The following is a 20,385-nucleotide window of genomic DNA, read 5'->3' on the forward strand; positions in this document are numbered from 1 at the left end:
CTCGCTGCCTCCTACCAATCAGCCAATGCTCTAACCATGTTAGTAACTTTCCTGTAATACCATGGGCTCTTAACTAGGTAAGCAGCCTCGTGTGTTATCTTGTGAAAGGCCTTCTGAAAGTCCAAATGTACATCCACTGCATCCCTTTTATCTATCCTACTTGTAATCTCCTCAAAGACTCCCAACAGGTTCATCAAGCAAGATTTTCTCTTAAGGAAATAATGCTGACTTTGTCCTATCTTGTCCCGTGTCACCTAGTACTCCATAACCTCATCCTTAACAATTGACTCCAACATCTTCCCAACCACTGAGGTCAGGCTAGCTGGTTTATAACTTCCTTTCTGCTGCTTTCCTCCTTTCTCAAAGAGTGAAGAGACGTTTGCAATTTTCCAGTCCTCTGGCACCATACCAGAGTCCAGTGAATTTTGGAAGTTCATTGCTAATTCCTCCACAATCTCTAATGCTGCCTCTTTCAGAACCCTAGGGTGCAGTTCATCTGGTTGGGGTGACTTACATATCCTTAGGTCTTTCAGCTTTTTGAGCATCTTCTCCCTTGTAATAGCAACTGCAACCCACTTCTCTCACACCCTCCCTTTAACATCCAGCACACTGCTAGTGTCTTCCACAGTGAAGACTGGTGCAAAATATTCATTTAGTTCATCTGCCATCTCCTTGCCCCCCCCCCCCACTATTATTTCTTCTGCCTCATTTTCTAGTGGTCCGATATCAACTCTCATCTCTCTTTTATTTTTTACATACTTGAAAAAGCTCTTACTATCCACTTTGATATTGTTTGCTAGCTTTCTTTCATATTTTGTCTTTTCCCTTCTAACTAATGATTCCTTTAGTTGCTCTCCGTAGGTTTTTAAAAGCTTCCCAATCCTCCATCTTCCCGCTAGTTTTTGCTTTGTTGTGTGCCCTTTCTTTGGTTTTTACATTCGGATTGACTTCCCTTAATGTGGCTGTTCAAGGCTGGATTTGACCTCATGACCAATGTGATGTTGAAGTTCTCCATCTGGAGCCACAGGTAGCACCCGATCATTGCAGGAGAGGCCATCAGATGAAGCAATAACCAGCTTAATCCATAGTGATTCCAGTTTTCTAACAAAACATAATAGTAACCGTACAATTAGGATACTGTGAATAGGTCACGCTGATTTTAGTCTTGATTGTGCATCCTGCTGTTCCACCAAATGGGGTTCCATGCTCAGGGCACTCCTTTCTAATTTACTATTTAGATGTTTTATTTCCGTCGTGATTGGTTTTAAATTTGAAACATGAGATGTACATTTAAAGCAAAAATAGTCAAAGCCTGAATGCTGAAGGCTCAAGAATGGTTCCATCCTGTTGCTTTATTGAATGGGCCTCTTCTACAATAAGACTGACTCGTAACGTCAGAGTCTACCTTGTCATGGCCTTGCACCTTATTGTCCGCTTGCACTTCAGCTTCCCTGTAACTGTAACATTGTACTTTACATCTTGATATGGCTTTTCCCTTGCTCTACCTCGATGCACTGATTTGATGGAAATTATCTGTATGGATGGCATACAAAACAAAGGTACAAACATTGTACCTTGCAATGATAGACCCATTCTATTTAGAAGATCAGATGAGGAGGTGTTTGAGCGTAAGAAAGCCAAATGCCAGGAGCTGGTAGAGCAGTGCTAGAGACAGAAGTGGAGGGCACAATGCTAACCCATAGAGGAAGGGTGTCGAGGTTTTACTGGGTGTTCGCTATGCAGAACCTATTCTCTCCTTAGCTTTATGAGAGCTGCAAAGAGAAGAGCCATCTGGACGATCAGAGAGCCTGCTGGATGAGTCTCCAGATGGCTATGGATGACCCGTGGACCAAAGCTGCTGAGACACAAGCCAGGGCCTGATCAGCCTTGGCTGGGTCACATGAGTGAGACTGATGTCGAAAGACCGGAAGCACATGATGACTTCAGGTTACATCACTCATGATGTGTCCCACCACATTCTAGGATGTGTCTTAGCAGAGCAAGATCATCCATGTAAATATCTAAATTATTAAGTTCCTAGTCATTTTGCTTGAAGATCATAAGATTTCTGTACGGTGGAGTGAAGGGTTGACCTTTGCCAGTCATATTTATGTCCTTTGGTGAAAATGAAAACTGCCCGCTTTATATGGTGATATGAAATTACTGAGGTTCTTTCCATCCAACTGATAATCATCACAAAACTATCATTTTTATTCAGAAAGGTCATTAGGCATTGGAAGTATGACTGTATCCCACTGGTGCAGTATGGGGAATTTGTACCTGAGGGACATTATTGGAGATAATCTAATCTTCGATTATATCTTCTATGATTAAAAGGGTTGCATATTCCCATCAAATGCTTTCTCTCATTTTGATCGTGACAAAATTTCCTCTTTTCTTCAGTCTATGGAATACGATGTAGGACTTCTGCCTGGACAATTTGCTTCCAGATGTAGCAACCCCCAGGTGTTAACTTGGCCCTGGTATTGGCCAGACCTGAGTCTGCAGAGCAGGGAGCTCTCATGGGGCACAAGAAGAATGCTGATCCATTGAATCTTATCAAAGTAGCAAACAAATAGAATTGCATGATGATGTGATCCAGAATAACTCCAAAACATCTCATTTATCCAACATCTGCATATCATCTTTTTAGATCACACCATGAGGAAACTGAATTATTACACAGATCCACACACAATCTATACATAGGAGAATTCCATAGCCAGCATTCCCAGAGAGAGTGCTACACTCACAGGAACACTGTGATAATTTGTGCTAAAATATCTTAACCAAAGTACTGTATGTCTTTAAGGAGTTGGGGTAGGGGGGGAAGACAGGTAAAATTCTCTGCTGTGTCAGAGACTTGTCTCTATTTGACTTAGGAGTGAGTTGTGTTTTAATCTGGTGAATCATGATTAATATTTTTCTTCTTTTTTTGTCTAAAACAGTATCCCTGAAGTCCGGATTTTGGATAATGGACCTTTCGAGTGTCATGTTGGCATCTATGATAGAACAAACCGCAAGAAGTTTCTGGAAGCATATGGCCGTGCCTTTCTCAATGTTATGGGTAAGTTAACAAGCACAGAGGTAACCTTCCATTTTATTTATTTAGTTTTATTTATTTAGAGACATAACGTTGAACAGGCCTTTCTTGCCCTTTGAGCTGTGCTGCCCAACAACTCCCGATTTAACCCTAGCTTAATCATGAGACAACTTATAATGACCAATAGCCGGTACATCTTTGGACTGTGGGAGGAAACAGGAACACACAGAGAAAACGCACGCATTCCGCTAGGATGATGTACAAATTCCTTAGAGAGGACGCCGGGTTTGAACTCTGAACTCTGATGCCCGAACTGTAATGACATCATGCCACCCAGTATGCAACCGTGGCGTGGGAATGTAATGCATGGGAAGAGAGTTTGAGAAAGCTCACATCTCGGAAGATTTTCAGTATATACAGATGCACATATCTATGCACGCCTTTTCCCACGGGTACCACGGTGTAAGAAAACGCAAGTTATGAAAGCAAGTTTGCAGCCAATCTGCCTAGAAGGCTGGCAGGATTACTAGATTTGGGAAGTTACTAACCTGGTTTCTTTTTTTGGCTTGGGTTCTTTGTGAGTGACATTTTTCTATTAACTGAGCAAAAGGTAATTTATCTCTATAATTCAAGGACTGTTTATACGATCACAGTCTCAGAATTCTTATTTCACCCAGCAATGTTGTTATTTATGGAGTATCCATGGCCTCTAGATCCTGGTTTTTCATTAATGGCAAACTAATAGTTGGTATATTGAAAAAAATGGATCAGAGTTTGTATTATACAACAGTTTCTACATCTCATTTTCCTCTCTCACTCACTCACTCCTGCTCCTAATAAGCGAGAAAAAACATTATTTCCTGTTAGTCTTTCCCGTTAGTCTTTCCCTTGAACCTAGCTTCCAAGGTCTTGTTCATTCATTCTCTTGGGCTTTCCTCCTTCATCACCAGGGAGTTAACTTTTATAACTTCTCTGGGAATTCCGTCATGCTGCAGACTGCAGCTGTTCAAGAAAGAGACTCATCACCACCTTTGTGAGGGTGATTACGAATAGCTAGAAACAAGCGCCCTTGCCACGTTCCATCTTCAAACTAAAATTAAATCCAGCCGCAGACAAAATTAAAACCATCCCCTCTTGTTTCCCCAAATCCTTAAATACCGTCCCTTGAATACTCTTCCACCTCTCTGGAGCCAGACTCTTCCATGTCGGCTCCAACTCACTGGCTGAAATTTTTTAAAAGATTCTTACTGAGCATCGACAGGTAGGCAGTTGGTCTGAACCATCCTAATTACTCCCTAACTCACACTGGTAATGAGCATTCACTAGGGACAGTCAAATTCAAACAATACTTATGATTAAATCACAGAATCATAGACGGCAAGAAAATGGTACTTGGTCTATTGGACCCATACATGGTCTCTATTGAGCTATCCATCTAGCCTCTTGTCTCCTTCTTGTAGTCCTAGAAATATCTTTCCTCAAGTATTCACGCTTTTCCCTTCTGAAAGTTAATTGCTTGTTTCCATCAGTCTTCCAGGTGATACTTTCCAACTCAAGGAGATAGATATTATTTTGAAAGTGTTAGTAATTGAGTGCAAAGGAGAACTGGCACAGAAGAGGAATTGAGGCTTGGGGCAGATCAACCGGGATCATGTTTAATAGTGGGGCAGGCTTGAGGGGCAGAGTGGCCTATTCCTTGCTGCTATTTCAGTTCAACAAAACAGCATAAAAGAATAATTGTCAACTTCCACCAGCATCGCTTCCAACTCCCACCTTCTGTTCCTTAGCCAATTATGTAAACTCTGTGTCCACTAGTTTCATAGCTCCTGCTGGTGAAAATAATTTATCCATAATTGCAAGCCCTTCATCTGAAGTATTTTTTCAGTACTGTGTCAAAGGAACGCTGCGGTGTTCCTGAAGCCTGCCACCACTTAGGAGAAGAAGAAAGCTTTAAGCGGCCCACAGGCTGAGATCTGCTCGACAATTGTGCCAAGCTTCTGCAGCTGCCAACAACAATCACTCCAGGTGCCCAAGGCATAGCAGCATTTATAGTTTTCCTCCTCCTCCTCCTCTCAGTGCCAGGCTGCTCTGTCCAGAAAGATATAATACCAGGACTCAAGTGAAACTGACCCAGAGGCATCTTGCTGAGTCAGGGTGGAGCATGTCAGGTAACCCACTGCTGACCTGCTGTGTGTTTCCCTATCATGCTGGTATTTCCCAAGCCTTCAGGTACTTAACTTGAAAAGAATGAATAGAAAGAGTTACATTTATGTAAAAGGTGGTTATTTTAGTCAAAATATTAAACCTACATTGACGTGGTTCTGGCATTTTGTTCAGCTGCACTGCACTTTCTCTGTAGCTGCTGCTCTATATTCTGCTTTCCTTGTATTGTCTCAATGTGTATATGTATGGCATGATCTTATGATGCTATGCAACTAGAAGCTTTAAGGTTGATTTACACTTGTGCGTACGGGCGGGCATGCGTTGGTGTGCACCAGAACGCTAGTTGGCGGTGGGGTTTCTATGCCACTGTGTCGAGTTTCTTCGTGAGAGACATGGGCGAGGAAATGCATTTCAAACACTTTCGCATGTCGGCAGGTAGATTTGACGATTTGGTTCATCTGTTTTGCATCGGTGTGCAGACATGGCGGAGAAGAAGCAACCGGAAATGTGTAAGAGGAAATGCGGTGCTACCAAGCGGACCAATCACAGTTGTCGCTGTCTGCATCGCCACAACACACGAGTTACTTTTCTGGGGAGGTGCACGTCACCCTATGGCGTAGGGTACAGTGTAGGTGCGACACACAAGTATAAATCAGCCTTTATCTCTGTACACATGACATCAATAAACCAACTTCAATTCCAAGCAACATATAAACTGCTGGAGGAACTCAGCGAACCAAGCGTAGGTTAATGGGATTGGTGGAAAGGTACATAATTCACAACCACTGACATTGAGTTGGAGTTCATTTCAAGTGTCTGGTCTGACGTGGTGGCGTATTTTCTTGAAGTATTTTTTTACTGCACTTCGTGTTCAGTGTTTGGACACTGAATGAGCTATTGTGGTTTTTCTTAAACATAAAAAGCCTTATGCTGTTTTATTTTGCAAAGGCCTACACGCGCATCTGTGCAAGGAAAGGAATTGTCAATGTTTTGGGTCAAAATCCTCCATCACGACCAGTGCAGCGTTTTGATTTAAAGTATCGACAATCCCTTTCCTCCCACGGATGCTGCCGGTTATCCTCAGTTCTTCCAGCAATTTGTTTGTTGCTCCAGATTCCAGCATCTGCATTCTCTTGTGTCTCCAATTTCAAATCCACATTCTCTGCTAAAAAGGAAGATCACTGAAAGTCTACATGTAGTGCACAATTTACAGACCGTATCATGATCACCAGTTGTTCTATGTAGGGTATGTTACCGGTAGACACTGATACTGTAAAATGGAAGACTACAGTTTTTTTAATGTTTCTATCTCTAAATTTAACTGGACATGGAACATAGAAAAATTGCTCCTTAGACCATAAGGAATTCTGCATTCCTGTCAAATCCTAATGCTCTGTGCCTGTTGTATTCTTTGTTAATTGATAATGTTATACAGTTATCCTGAGAACACCAAGAGTCACAGAGACCCAGCTCACATCTGTGCTCACAGGACCTTTTGATATCCGACTAGAGTCTCGAGCAACAGTCTACCTAAGCTGATGGTTTTCAAAGTGGAGGTCAAAGCACTTGGGTCGGCGGCAGGATGTTAAGTAAAAGGGATGGCAAAGCTGATACTGCAAGGGTCAGCAGCGCAGGGTTCAAGGAATGTAGGTAACAGGTAGAAGAGAGGCCTGGGGAGTTTGGGGGTGGGGGGAGAGCACAGGGAGCTTGAGGACGATCAGCAGACTAGAAAGCTCCATATTCTTCTCCCCCTCTAAAACAGCTAGCTGTGTGTAATAATCAAACAGAACTGGAATATCATATTCTTGCTACATTTTCCTGAAGAATATGACTGAAGTAGTTGGATTATGCCGACAATTTGATTTATGGTTACCTAGTTAGTGTTATTGGGCCATGTGAAAAGCTATTTGGTTGAAGTGAGTCACTGGAAAAACATTTGAAAACCAGTGGTCCAGCCAGTACAGCAATGTAACCACCATAAGACCACATCACAGGTGCAGGATTAGGCCACTGCATCCACTCCAACACTGCTGATTTATTAATGCTGTCAACCCCATTCTCCTGCCTTCCCCCTGTAACCTCTGACACTCTGACTAACCAAGAACGGATAATCTCTGCTTTTAATATAGTTAATGACTTGGCCTTCACAGCTGTCCATGGAAATGAATTCCACAGACTGCCCATCTCTGGCTAAAGAAGTGCCTTCTCATTTCTATTCTAAATGGATGCTTCTCTATTCTGAGGCTGTGTCCTCTGGTCCTAGAGTCACCCACTATAGGAAATGTCATCTCCACATCCACTCTGTCTAGACCTTTCAATATTTGTTAACGAGATTCCTCCCCCCCCCCCCCCCCCCAATTTGTCTAAACTCCAGTGAGTACAGGCCCAGAACTATCAAACACTCTTCAAATGTTAACCCTTTCCTTCTTGGAATCACTGTTCTGAGCCTCCTCTGGTCCCTCTCTAATACCAGCACATCTTTTCTTTGATAAGTGGCTCAAAACTGCTCACAGTACTCCGTGGGGCCTCATCAATGCCTTATAAAGCCTTAGCACTACTTCCTTGTTCTCATATTCTACTCCTCTTGAAAAGAATACTGACATTGCATTTGCCTTCCTCACCACTGTCTCAACCTGCAAGTTAACCTTCAGGGAATCCTGCAACAAGGACTCCCAAGTCTTTTGCATATCTGATTTTTGAATTTCTATCCATTTAGAAAATATTCTAAATGTGCATGACCATACATTATCCTACACTATATTCCATCTGTCACTTTTTTGCCTATTCTTCTAATCCATCCAAGTCACTTTGCAGATTCCCTGCTTCCTCGACGCTATCTGCCTGTCCAACTATCTTTGTGTCTTCCACAAACTTGGTCACAAGGCTATTAATTCTGACATCCAAATCGCTGACAAATAACTCGAAAAGAAGCAGTCCCAATACTGACCCCTACGGAACACCATTTCTCACAGGCAGCCAACCAGAATAAGCCCCCTTTATTCCAACTTTTTGCCTCCTGCTTATCAGCCAATCTTCTATCCATGCCAGCTTCTTTCCTGTAATACCGGGGCTGTTATCTCATTAAGCAGCCTCATGTGCAGCACCTTGTCAAAGGCCTTCTGAAAATCTAAGTAAACAACATCCACTGACTCTCCTTTGTCTATCTTTGCTGTTATTTCCGCAAAGAATTCTAACAAATTTGTCAGTTAAGATTTCCCCTGAAGGAAACCCTGTTGATTTTGGCCTATTTCATCATGTGCCTCCAAGTACCCTGAAACCTCATCCTTAATAATGGACTCCAACATCTTTGCAACCACTGAAGTCAGACTAACTGATCCCTAATTTCTTTCCTTCTGCCTCCCTCCCTTCTTAAAGAGTGAGGTGACATTTGCAATTTTCCAGTCCTCCAGAACTATTCCAGAATCCAGTGATTCTTGAAATATCATTACGAATGCCTCCACAATCTCTTCGGCTGCCTCTTTCAGAACCCTGTGGTGTGCACCATCTGGTCTAGGTGACTTATTTATCTTCAGATTTTACAGCTTCCCACACATCTTCTCCATATTAATAGCAGTTTTGCCCCCTGGATCCTCACATACAGCTACTGTCTTCCAGAGTGAAGACTGATGCAAAATACTTTGGTCCGCCATTCCTTTCTCTCCCATTACTGCCACTCCAGTATTGTTTTCTAGTGACCCAGTATCCACTCTCACTTCTCTTTTACTCTTTCTATATCTGAAAACACTTTTGGTATCTCTTTGATATTTTTGACTAGCTTACCTTCATATTTCATCTTTTTTTTCTCCTTATGTTTTTTTTTAGTTGCCTTCTGTTGGGTTTTAAAACCTTCTGAATCCTTTAACTTCCACTATTTTTTGCTATATTGTATCACCTTTCTTTTCCTTTTATGCTGTGTTTGACTTCTCTTGTCACCCATAGTTGCTTCATCGTCCCTTTGGAATACTTCTTCATTTTTGGGATGTATCTATCCTGCACCTTCTGAATTGCCCCCAGAAACTCCAGCCATTGATGTTCTGCTAACATCCCTGTTAGAGACCCCTTCCAGTCAACTTTGGCCAGCTCCTCTCTCATGCCTATTTAAATTCCCTTTACTCCACTGCAATACTGATACATCTGACTTCATCTTCTCCCTCTCAAATCACAGGGTGAATTCTATCATATTATGATCACTGCCTCCCAGGGGTTCCTTTACATTAAATTACCCAGTCAAATCTGATTCATTCCACAGTGCCCAACCAGAATTGCCTTTTCCCCAGTGGGCTCCACCAGAAGCTGCTCCAAGAAAATATCTCATAAGCATTCTACAATTTCCCTCTCTTGGGATCCAGCACCAACCTAATTTTCCCAATCTACCTGCATATTGAAATCCCCCCCGTGATTAGCGTAACATTGCCATTATGACATGCTTTTAACGTTTTTCCTTGAAGTTTATATGCCACATCTTGGCTACTGTTGTGTAAATGTTAAATGCTGCGGAATCTTGTCAGCACAGCAGTGCTCACACTTCAGGAGATCAGAGAACTCCGCATGAACGAGGTTTCACATCTGCAGGAGCACTGCTCTAATGGTGCAACAGCTACATAACTGGACAATGAAATGCAACGACCGTGCTTACAGTCGAATTTAAATTTAGTCAAAAATCTTTACAACAAAACAGTTGGTCTCAGTAACAATGATCACACACTAGTTGATTGTTGCAAAAATGCATCTGGTTCAGAAATGCCCTTCAGGAAGGGAGGCCTGACATTCTTACCCTGAATAGCCTATTGGTGATGCCAGACCCTGCAATATGGTTGACTCTGAAACAGCCTGGCAAGCAACTTGGTTTAAGGCAATAAGAAATGGACAACACATGGTGGTCTTGTCAGTGACATCCAGAACCTGGAAAATGAACCAATAAGAAAAAGATATTCCTGGATGGATAACCACCCCCCCCCATAGTAGATGGACTGCATCCGGAGAAGATTACTAATGGATACTACTTGGAATGGGTGAGTGGTTTTATGAGGAGAGTTTGAACTGGGCTAGGCATGTGTCTGCTGGAGTTCAGAAGAGTAAAAAAGGAACTTGACTGAAACATTTAAGGTGCCTCCATGGAAGGAGGTTGTAAAAATTCCGAGAAACGTCAGAGAATCAAGAGTGTAGAGAAAACGAGAAACAGTGGTGATAAAAAAGCAAAGTGCTTGAGAGGCTGCTGCTGCTAAGTTAACAAATTTCACGACACATGCCTGTGATAATAAACCTGATTCTTATCCTGAAGCTGTCAGGACTGAAAGCCACTGAGGTGAACGTGCAGGTACAGCAAGCCAATGGGTGGCAAAGGGTCCTGACAAAGGGTCTCGGCCTGAGAAATAAACCATTTATTCCTCTCCATAGACACTGCCTGACCTGCTGAGTTCCTCCAATGTTTTGTGTATGTTGCTCTGGATTTCCAGCATCTGCAGAATCTCTTACTTTTAGGCAAATGGTACATTAGCCTTTATTACAAGAGGATCTAGAGACACAAATATAGATCTCTTACTATAAATTTAGGGCCTTTGTGAGACCTCTGCTGAAGTATTGTTTACAGTTTCATTCTCCTTAACTAAAATATAAAAAGATAAACAAATGAAAAGAATAAAAAAATGAGAAAAAGTGCAAATGAAGATTAAACAGACTGCTTCCTGTGATTGTGGGTTTGCAGTGAGAAGAGATTGAGTAGACTAGAGTTAGAGAAATGAAAGGCTATCATACTGAAATTTTATAAAATTCTCATAGGAGTTAGCATAAGGTTTGGCAGGATAGGTGCAGGCAGGAAGATTTCCCTGGGTGAAGAGTCTGGAATAGGGGGTCACTGACTTACAATAATGCACGGACCACCTAAGACAAACATGACAAGAAATTTCTTCATATATATGGTAGTGAATCTTTGAAATAATGTCTCGGTTGTTGAGTTTTTTTTTAAAGCAGAGTTCACTACATTTCTGGATATAAAGTGAATTCAGGAATGTGGGGATTGGCCAGAAAATGTAGTTGAGGTAGAAGACCAGCTATGGTCTGGATGAATGGCAGAACAGGCTTGAAAAGACCAAGTAGACTATTCTGTCCCTGTTCCCATGTCCTTACATTTTATGTGATAATCCCGATGAGTCTTGAGAAGTTGAGAGTGGAGAAGAATAACATCTAGAACAATAGATCACACACTTAAGAGACAGATTTTTCCCATGTACAGAGTTATAAATCTTTTGAAATTTCTTCCCCAAAGAACATTTTTTGAATATAAAACAGATGGACAGAATCTTAATAAAGCAAACGTTATGGGGGAGGGTTTGGCAGTCTGGAGTGCAGAGTTGAGACTACATCAGACCAGATCAGATCAGATCAACTATGATCCTGTATAGGTGGTATAGATTCTAATTCATATGTTCATCTGCCTTCCCCGTGTACTCTTGCAGGAGAGGGATATGGAGGTCCAGTAGCACAGTTGTGAAAATGGCTGTCTCACAGCAACAAACCGGATTCCATTTTGACCTTGGGTGCTGCCCATGTGGAGCTGGTACATTCTCCCTATGACCATGTGGGTTTCCTCCACATAACAAAGACATGAAGGTTGATAGGTTTATTGGCTTCTGTAGAGTGCCCCTCATGTGCAGCTGAGTGATAGAATCTGAGAAAGTTAATGGGAATGTGGGGAGAATAAAAATTGGATTAATTTAGTGTAAATGGGTGGTTGATCATCAGCATGAATTCAGTGGGCTGAATGGCCTGTTCCTAGGCTGCATTCCTAGACTCTGACTTCCACTAGCAAAGTGACCAGGATCAGCCAACTTTCTTTATGCTGGGAACTCTTGTCAGGTACTCAGTAAGGCAGAGAAAGCACAGCATTCACTCTCTGGCTGAAGTACAAAGTGAATATCCAGGGAGGGAAAGATCAGTAGAGAGTTGGTGAAGTCTTAACAAGGCATCAAATACACTTTTGATATGTTTAGAACCTTTCTTCAAATGAAATATGCTCAATTTCAGCCAGCAAGTGAACATTGAAAGGGGTTTGGCATCATTCAAAATACTCTGCATGAACTTATCACTCCTGTTCAGCTGTTTGGACTTTAGAGAGATTGATACAATGATATTAGCCATGAAAATTTTTCACATTTCACATTCCTCAAGGAGCTAAATTTCCATTCGGATGCTTAGTAAACCTGCACATATCCATCCCAGCCTTGGCTTCAACTCCTCTGTTAAAGTGGCATCATTTACCAGATGTAGGCTAAACTCATGTCAGGTTGAAGACACCACTTTCACCAACTCATTAGCACCTGGATTATTCATCTATTCCTGCTCCCAGTGTACTGCTCTCCTTGTGTGTGGTAGGAAATACACAATTCAACAGCAAGCCAAACTTCACTCAACTGAAAATGGGTGTCAGGAAATTGCGCGCTCACGCGTACATTTGAGTAAGAAAAAACTGATGACTTTGACAGCACAAATAAAAAAGGATAACGTAGAATTTCATAAATATATATATATATATATATATATATATATATATATATATATATATATAGATACCTCAATCTGACTGTAGAACTCTACTAAAGACAAAATGGCTTTCCCCCTGATGTGGTCCAACTGGATTTCAGAATCAAAGTCGGCAGCACTATCAAAATAAAAGTTAGCAGGGCCATATTTCAAATTAAGAGCCTGAACACTCCCTGCTTGGCATCCGAGGTCCTTTTCTGTAATGTTTCCAGCCGGGAGCAGAGCACTGTGTTCCTGTGTGAGAAGCATTGCAGGAGTAAGAATCAAAGGTGAATCCGTAGAGACCGGAACCAATGGCCCTGAACTGAAGATTGCCTTTACTTCTGCCATGAGAGTGCACACAACCTCATGATGCAAGCTGGAAAATCCCGCACGCATCGGCAATAGAATACAAGGTTCTCCTGAACACTCCAGTCATGCTCCCATGAACTGTCCATAGGAATCTGGTGGATAAAGTATCAAGTACAGTCTTGGCTCAGCACCTTAGGAACCTTCATCACTTTCTGGGACCCAAGTCCATGGTAATCACCAACTAAACTCATACCACGGTTAGAACATAGTCTTCTGGATGGGCCACAGATGGCAATCAACCATCCCAGTGTATTAATGCAACCAGATTTATTCATGAACTCTGTCAGTTCTGTGTGACCAGCCTGAGTGCTCAGGCAAGTAAAGAGCACCACCCATCAACTGTTGTAAGCTATCTCTTCTTGTGTATGTGTACTAACCACAGTCCAAGGACCAAGGACATCCAGACCACTGTAAGTGAATGGTGGAGTGGTGCACAGTCACTTCTCTGGCAAGTTTGACATCATTTGCCTTTCCATTTTACCCTATAGCTTGTGACAAGTGACACAGCGATATAAAATGCTACCTACGTGTCTCTTACTACCAATAAGCCAAACGCCAGTAGCTCTAATGTAAATGTACGCATTGGTGCTCATGATAATGGTATATGAGCAACATGGAGTCTTGATGCTTGCCAAGCAAAGTCATGGGGATCCTCTCTGACTGCTCAGATCTGTGTGCTTTTTAACAAAACGCAGAGGAACTTTGGATGAAGGCGTCTCATTCCGAACTTTCCCAGGTGCCTGAAAAGTTTGCTCTTTCTTCCTCCGCTCTTCTTCAGGCAAATTACATTTTTTGAGATAACTTCAGTAAAACAACCATTCACAGTAGACACAGAGTGTTGCTCCTCCACAGCTACAGCTGGGTGATGATCAATAATAACATCACTTGCATAATTTAAAAAAAAAACTGGACCAAAGCATCAATTTTCGCTTTAGGTTTGTGCACACCAGATTTTCCGTTTGCTTCCTTCTTTTTATTTGATAACGTCCTTCACTGCATTTTGTGCAGCTGCTGGATCATTGGGAATCACAAACTCGACACAATACACTGTGTTGGCACACCCTCCATTCACTGCTATCTGATCACATAGTTGTTCTACCTATCTTTTGCTTCTTGCTGGCTGCAAGAAATCTTTTTGATTCTGGGACCAGTTCCATTAGTCAATGGAGATTTTCCACCGTACCCTAGATTTGGTTTTGCCTAGCAATTGGGTGTTGGCTGGAGAAACTGCATTTAGCTAATTCTTTTCTCTACCCAAGTCCAATCTCTGCCACATCCACTTCAGGAGGAAAGTTTTCCTGGGTTGTTTTGTTCTCTCTATTTCATCTCTCGGTAAAGTCGCTACTTTCAGAAGCTGTTTCCCACTCCTGAATTGCTCGGTCTGAAGAATTTTAATTGGATAGATCTGGTGACTTATTTCCAACAACAATGGAAACCATTTCCTGAGGACCTGTTCTTGTTGTCACGCTGGTTATGTAATTGTTTACATGTACAGATATATCACTGTTTACATCGGTGTCCGCATCCCCTTCTTGTCTGAGCCGTCCGAATCATGGAGGTTTATTCTGTTAAGGAGGTCTCCTTTTCTATGGTGGCATATCCATTGATCATTCCCTTTGGGTGGCTGGTCTTCTGTGCTCAAGTTTCCAGAAAATGAGATTTTGTCCGCCATTCTGTTTTCCTCTCCAACATTTTTATGTTAGGGCTGTAAACGGGAGTTTATCTTTCCTTTAAGGTTAATATGGCTTGTTCAAGGGCTAAACAATGAAGGCCTCTCATTCTCAAGTTCAAGTTTATTGTCATGCCGCCAAACAGGAGAACATTCCTCTGGACCAAGGTTCACGACACAGTCTACATAATTCACACACATTACACATAAAGTAATATTACCACAAATAAATTAACAAATAATAAGGTGTATATACGATGCAAGTTAAAAAATAAACAGTATAATGCTACTGACATTTCATATATGATGAGATGTGGGTGGTGACAGGGAGTTACGTCGTCTTTTGGCCTGGGGGATGAAGTTGTTTCCCACCTTACAGTTCTTGTCCTATTGCTATGGTGTCTCCAGCCTGATGGTAGAAGGTCAAAGAGATTGTTGGGTGAACGGGAAGGATCACTGACAATGCCACAACACAACACTCCTGATAAATATCTCTGACAGATGGAAGGGAGACCCCGATGATCCACTCAGCGGTCCTTGCAATCCTTCGTAGGGACTTGCAGTTTGATGCCTTGCAAATCCCATACAAGATGGTGATACAGCTGGTCAGGAAACTCTCAACGGTGCTCTTGTAAAAATTGTTGGGAAGGGGAGCCTCACCAGCCTCAATCTTCCCAGGAAGTGGAGATGCTGCTATGCTTTCATGACCAAAGTGGTGGAGTTGATTGATTCGGTGAGGACAGTTTACCCACCAGCATCTGAGGGATGATCATATTGAATGCCAAGCTGAAGGAAAGAAACAGCATCCTGGCATACGAGGTACCATTTTCCAGGTGGGACAGGAAAGAATGGAGTGGATTGATTTGATAAGCAAACTGAAAAGTGTCCAATATAGAGGGAAGATGGGATTTAATGCCATTGGTAACTTGTCGCTTAAAGCACTTCATTATTGTTGAGGTCAGTCCCACTGCACAGTAGTCATTGAGGCAGGGCACTGTTACTCTCTTGGGCGCCATGATGCTGGTGACTGCCTTGAAGCCCAAGGGGACAGTGGACTGTTTTAGGGAGATGTTGAAGATATCTGTTAGAACCTCAGTTAACTGAGCTGCACATTCCTAATCACCCAACCAGATATGTTATCAAGCCCCACACCTTTACACAAGATGACCTTGGCTAGGGTCTTCCTCACATCAGCTGCTGCCAGGCAGAGTGCCTGCTTCTCCCGAGGGAAGGGGGCCTTTCCTTGCCAGCACTTCGTTCTGTGCATCAAACTGAGCATAAAAGACATTGAGCCTTTCAGGAAGAGAAGAGATGTTTGCTTTAAAGTTGTGCGGGACATTCCCTAAACACATATCACCAACAAGGACCCATTCTAGGTCCAGCTTCTGTGTGAAGGATGCATCACCAAGAGCACTGAGAACCTTCCTGACTTTATGTACCATGAGGATATCTCTCCCAAGCGGAAGCAGGATTTGGGCTCTATCATCTAGAGATGGGATTTGTTCAGCAGGACACGTGAGTTGGGTCAGATAGCGAGCGGTCTCAGGAGTCGCTATTTCTTCGTGACTGTCTGGAATGTTATTAAACTCAATTAGTGTTGGAAGCACAAGAGCAAAGCCACTATACAATACTTCAATCTGATAACCTGTCGCTCTTCTACCTCATCTTCCATTACACCAGCACAGGTCTTCAAAATGGAGGATGAAGAATAGCCATCGATGCCAAGCAGATAATTGAACTTTGACCGGCGAAGGATCTGGTGCTCGAGTGTAGTGTACATCTTGAAAGCATTCTCTTGTTGCCCTCTAGAATACACTTTAACAAAGCATATCTCAGAACAGGAGTTTGTGGCAAGACTGCTGTTGCAGATATCTGCGTATGGAGTTCACAGGTGGCAACGTTTCTTCCTTTTCCTCCCCGCCACGCTCTGAAGTGCGACCTGAAAGCTTGAGTGCCCATAGAGGAGGACCAGGACCAGGACATAAGGCTGTTGTCATTGCACTCACCACACTTTAGTATGGTCTTACAATTACGTGCGAGATGTGATGATGAGGAACAGCATCCAAATCAAATCCCTAGCTCCTTCAGGTAAGCCTTTTATTCCTCAGTGGATTTTAACCTAAAGCCACAGCACTTTCACAATAGTTGAGGTTTACTATGGATGGTGCAATGTCTTCGCTCTGAGCTGCAGTTTGAGAGTCCTAATGATTGTGTGCTCTAAAGGAGACTTCTCATTCCAAGATGAGCTGTGGCTGGAAAGAGTGGGGTTATTTCTTAATTTAGCTTAATGGCTGATGAGGTACCTGAAGAAAAGGAAGGATATGTGACTCCATACTCTTTATACTTCGAACACTGAAAATCTATTTCTCCAGCAAATGCAACCCTCAGGTTTGCCCAGCTCATGTTTGTCTAGGGGAAAAACAGCCTTTGAGAAATCACGCTTGTGTCAATGCTGTGTAATGTACCGCCCAGTTACAAACCCACAACGCAAAATATCAGACAGTACACCATATGCAATTAAATGATTGAACTTTATGAATCTTAATCTGAATATAGGGTTAGTAATGAAAATTTAAAAAGGGCCCAATTCAAGGAAAAGTCAAAAGTTCACGTTGGAGCTCTCTCAGTCGTCATTCTTTCACCATCGGTCTCCTCCGACCGTCACCGACCTTCGGACCTTCAGATCCCAGTCCACTCTGTTCGGTGGTCGACCAGCTCTCTCCACACGTGTCTTCCCTCTTCATCCCTCCTCGACAAAAGACCACAAAAAAAATCCTTCCAGATTCACAAAACAGAGCAACAATCTCTGATTGGCTAACATGCATACCACAATTCTGTTATCTCCAACCATAACCCAAACATTGCTGCTACAGAGAAACCATTACCTCAGCAGTGAATATTACAAAGCAGCCATTACACTCTCCCCCCACCAAATTTACTCATGTCCTCATGACGTTGAGATAATTCGCCAACCCTTCCTGCAAAACACAAAGCCCAATCCAGGTGTAAAAGGCAGTGACATAGCTCCCCAGTGCAGTAGAGATCACGCCCTGTTCCCCAGGCGCTACATAGACCAACCTATCCGGTGGTCTCCTAATTCTCTGAGACCTCCATACTTCCTCACCTAACTCTTCAGGCTCAGACGCTACTGGGGATACTTCAGGTCTACTTGACGAGTCCTCCCCTGATTTATCACTCATGCCCCCCTGCAACTCAGAGCCCTCTGTCCCATGTCCAGGCCCCGCTTCCTCTCCTTCAGGATCTTGCTGTAACCCAGGCTGCCCACAGATAGCGCCTCCCCCACCTCACCTGACTCAGTTAGCGAACGGCAGCATGTACCATACATCCAGATCATCATCCTCCAATCAGTATCCCTCTCATGGGCGGGGCCTGGTCCAACCTCTCCTGCTGTGGGCCCTGCAGTTGCCCCACGTTTTTGCAGAGTCCTCTTACTAGGTGTAGGCTCCAAGTCGGGCTCTGGGTCTAACTGCACCTCTTGTCCCAGGGGCAACAGGTGGTTCTGATGGAGAATCTTTACAGGCTAATTCCCCTCCTCTGGTTTCACTTGGAAAACTGGTAGGTTTGGTATCTGACTCTCCATCACATAGGGTGTGGCCACCCAGTGGTCAGCCAACTTGTGCTTTCCAGGTAACCCCAAATTCCTTATGAGGACTCGGACTCCCGGCAGGAGCTGGGAGAACCTCACTTTTTAATTATACCTCCTTTTATTTCCTTGATTCTGCTTGGCGGCCACAACCAAGGCAATTCATAAGCCCTTTTCAGCTCTCCTCTCATAGAACCATAGAACACTACAGCACAGTACAGGCCCTTCATCCCTCCATGTTGTGCTGACCCATATAATCCTGAAAAAAAAGTACTAAACCAACACTACCCCATAACCCTCCATTTTTCTTTCATCCATGTGCCTGTCCAAGAGGCTCTTAAATACCCCTAATGTTTTAGCCTCCACCACCATCCCTGGCAAGTCATTCTAGGCACTCACAACCCCCTGTGTAAAAAACTTACCCCTGATGTCTCCCCTAAAGTTCCCTCCCTTAATTTTGTACATATGCCCTCTAGTGTTTGCTACTGGTGCCCTGGGAAACAGGTACTGACTATCCACCCTATCTATGCCTCTCATAATCTTGTAATCATATCAGACACATACTTCAGATAAGGCTTCGTTGGTAAGTCACCCCCATCAGTCCCAAAACAAAGGTCAACGAGCAACCTCGCCTCGCACCCAAACATCAGATAATATGGCGAATACCCAGAAGCTTAATTTCATGTACAGTTGTAACAGTGAACCAGATGCCCAATATGTTGACTCCACCTGCTCTTCTTGCTGATCTCCAGGGTCCTGAGCATGTCTAGCAAGGTCCAATTAAACCTCTCAGGCTGGGGATGGCCTGCAGGTGATAGGGCATGGTCCTCAACTTCTTGACTCCAAGCATGCCCAGTAACTCATAGATGAGTCAGCTCTTGAAGTCCCGTCCCTGGTCACTACGTATCCACCTGGGAAGGTCATAATAAATGAAATACTTCTCCCATAACACTTTTGCCACCATAGTCACCCTCTGGTCCTTGGTAGGAAAAGCCTGAGCATATCTAGTGTAGTAGTCCGTGATGACTAAAACGTTTGCCATGTTGATGGCATTGGAAATCCATACACACCAGGTCCAGGGGCCCTGCACTCTGCAAGTGGGACAAAAGAGCTGCCCAAATAGGCATTGTCTTCCGCCATATGCAGCGAATGCACGACTTGCAGTATTCTTCGACCTCCGACTTCATTCGGGGCCAGTAAAACCGGTCTCTGAGCAATCCATAGGTCGTTTCCACCCTCAAATGTCCAGAATCCTCACAAAGTGATTTCAACGCCATCCTGCGATACTTCTCGGGCAGAACCAGCTGGCAACGCCGAGGTCGCTCCGGGGGTGACGTGACCCGGTATAAGATCTGGTTCTTCAACTCCAACCGAGGCCATTCTTTCAGTAATGGAGGCACCAAAGCATGTTTCGTCTTCTCCACCTGAACCATATCTCCCTTTTCAACTGCGGACCAAGTAGTGCCAATGCCCGGATCATCTCGCTGAGCAGCTGCCACTTCCCCAGAAGTCAATTCCGGCAGCTGACTTGTCTTCAGAGCAGTCAGGTTACAGTAATCTTGGGGTATGGCGTCATCAGAAGCTCCCAATTGATCTACTGCTGGATCTGGCCTCTCCTTTCTCTCTGCATTCACAGTGATGGCAAACTGACACATGGTCTTCACCCCAAAGGCAGAAACGCTCTCCCACTCCACGTCCATGTCCAGTCCCTCATGCACCCATCAGGACAAAGCATCCGCATCAGTGTTCCGGCTCCCCGGCCGGTACTTCAGGCTGAAATCATAGGCAGACAATGCTGCCAACCACCTGTGGCATCCAGTTTTGCTGAGGTCAGGATATAAATTAGGGGGTTGATGTCTGTCCTTACCTCAAACTTGGCCCCGTAGAGATAGTCACTCAGCTTATCTACCACCGGCCATTTCAACGCCAGGAATTCCAACTTGTGCGTGGGATAGTTTCTCTCAGAGGGCGACAGACTCTGGCTGACAAACCCACAGGCCTCAACCCGGTGCCCTG

General features: G+C 43.5%; 1 protein-coding gene across 2 annotated transcripts in view; it reads left to right on the top strand.

The window, feature by feature from the left end:
* The window catches only part of igsf21a (immunoglobin superfamily, member 21a), a 420,709-nt gene that overhangs the window by 183,868 nt on the left and 216,456 nt on the right, over positions 1-20,385 (top strand). For both annotated transcript variants that reach the window (XM_073031771.1, XM_073031770.1), the window contains exon 4: positions 2,949-3,067. In XM_073031771.1, coding sequence (XP_072887872.1) covers positions 2,949-3,067 — 119 coding nt within the window. The remainder of the gene's footprint in view (positions 1-2,948; positions 3,068-20,385) is intronic.

The sequence above is a fragment of the Hemitrygon akajei genome, chromosome 29, assembly GCF_048418815.1.
Source record: "Hemitrygon akajei chromosome 29, sHemAka1.3, whole genome shotgun sequence".
Classification (NCBI taxonomy): Eukaryota; Metazoa; Chordata; class Chondrichthyes; order Myliobatiformes; family Dasyatidae; genus Hemitrygon; species Hemitrygon akajei.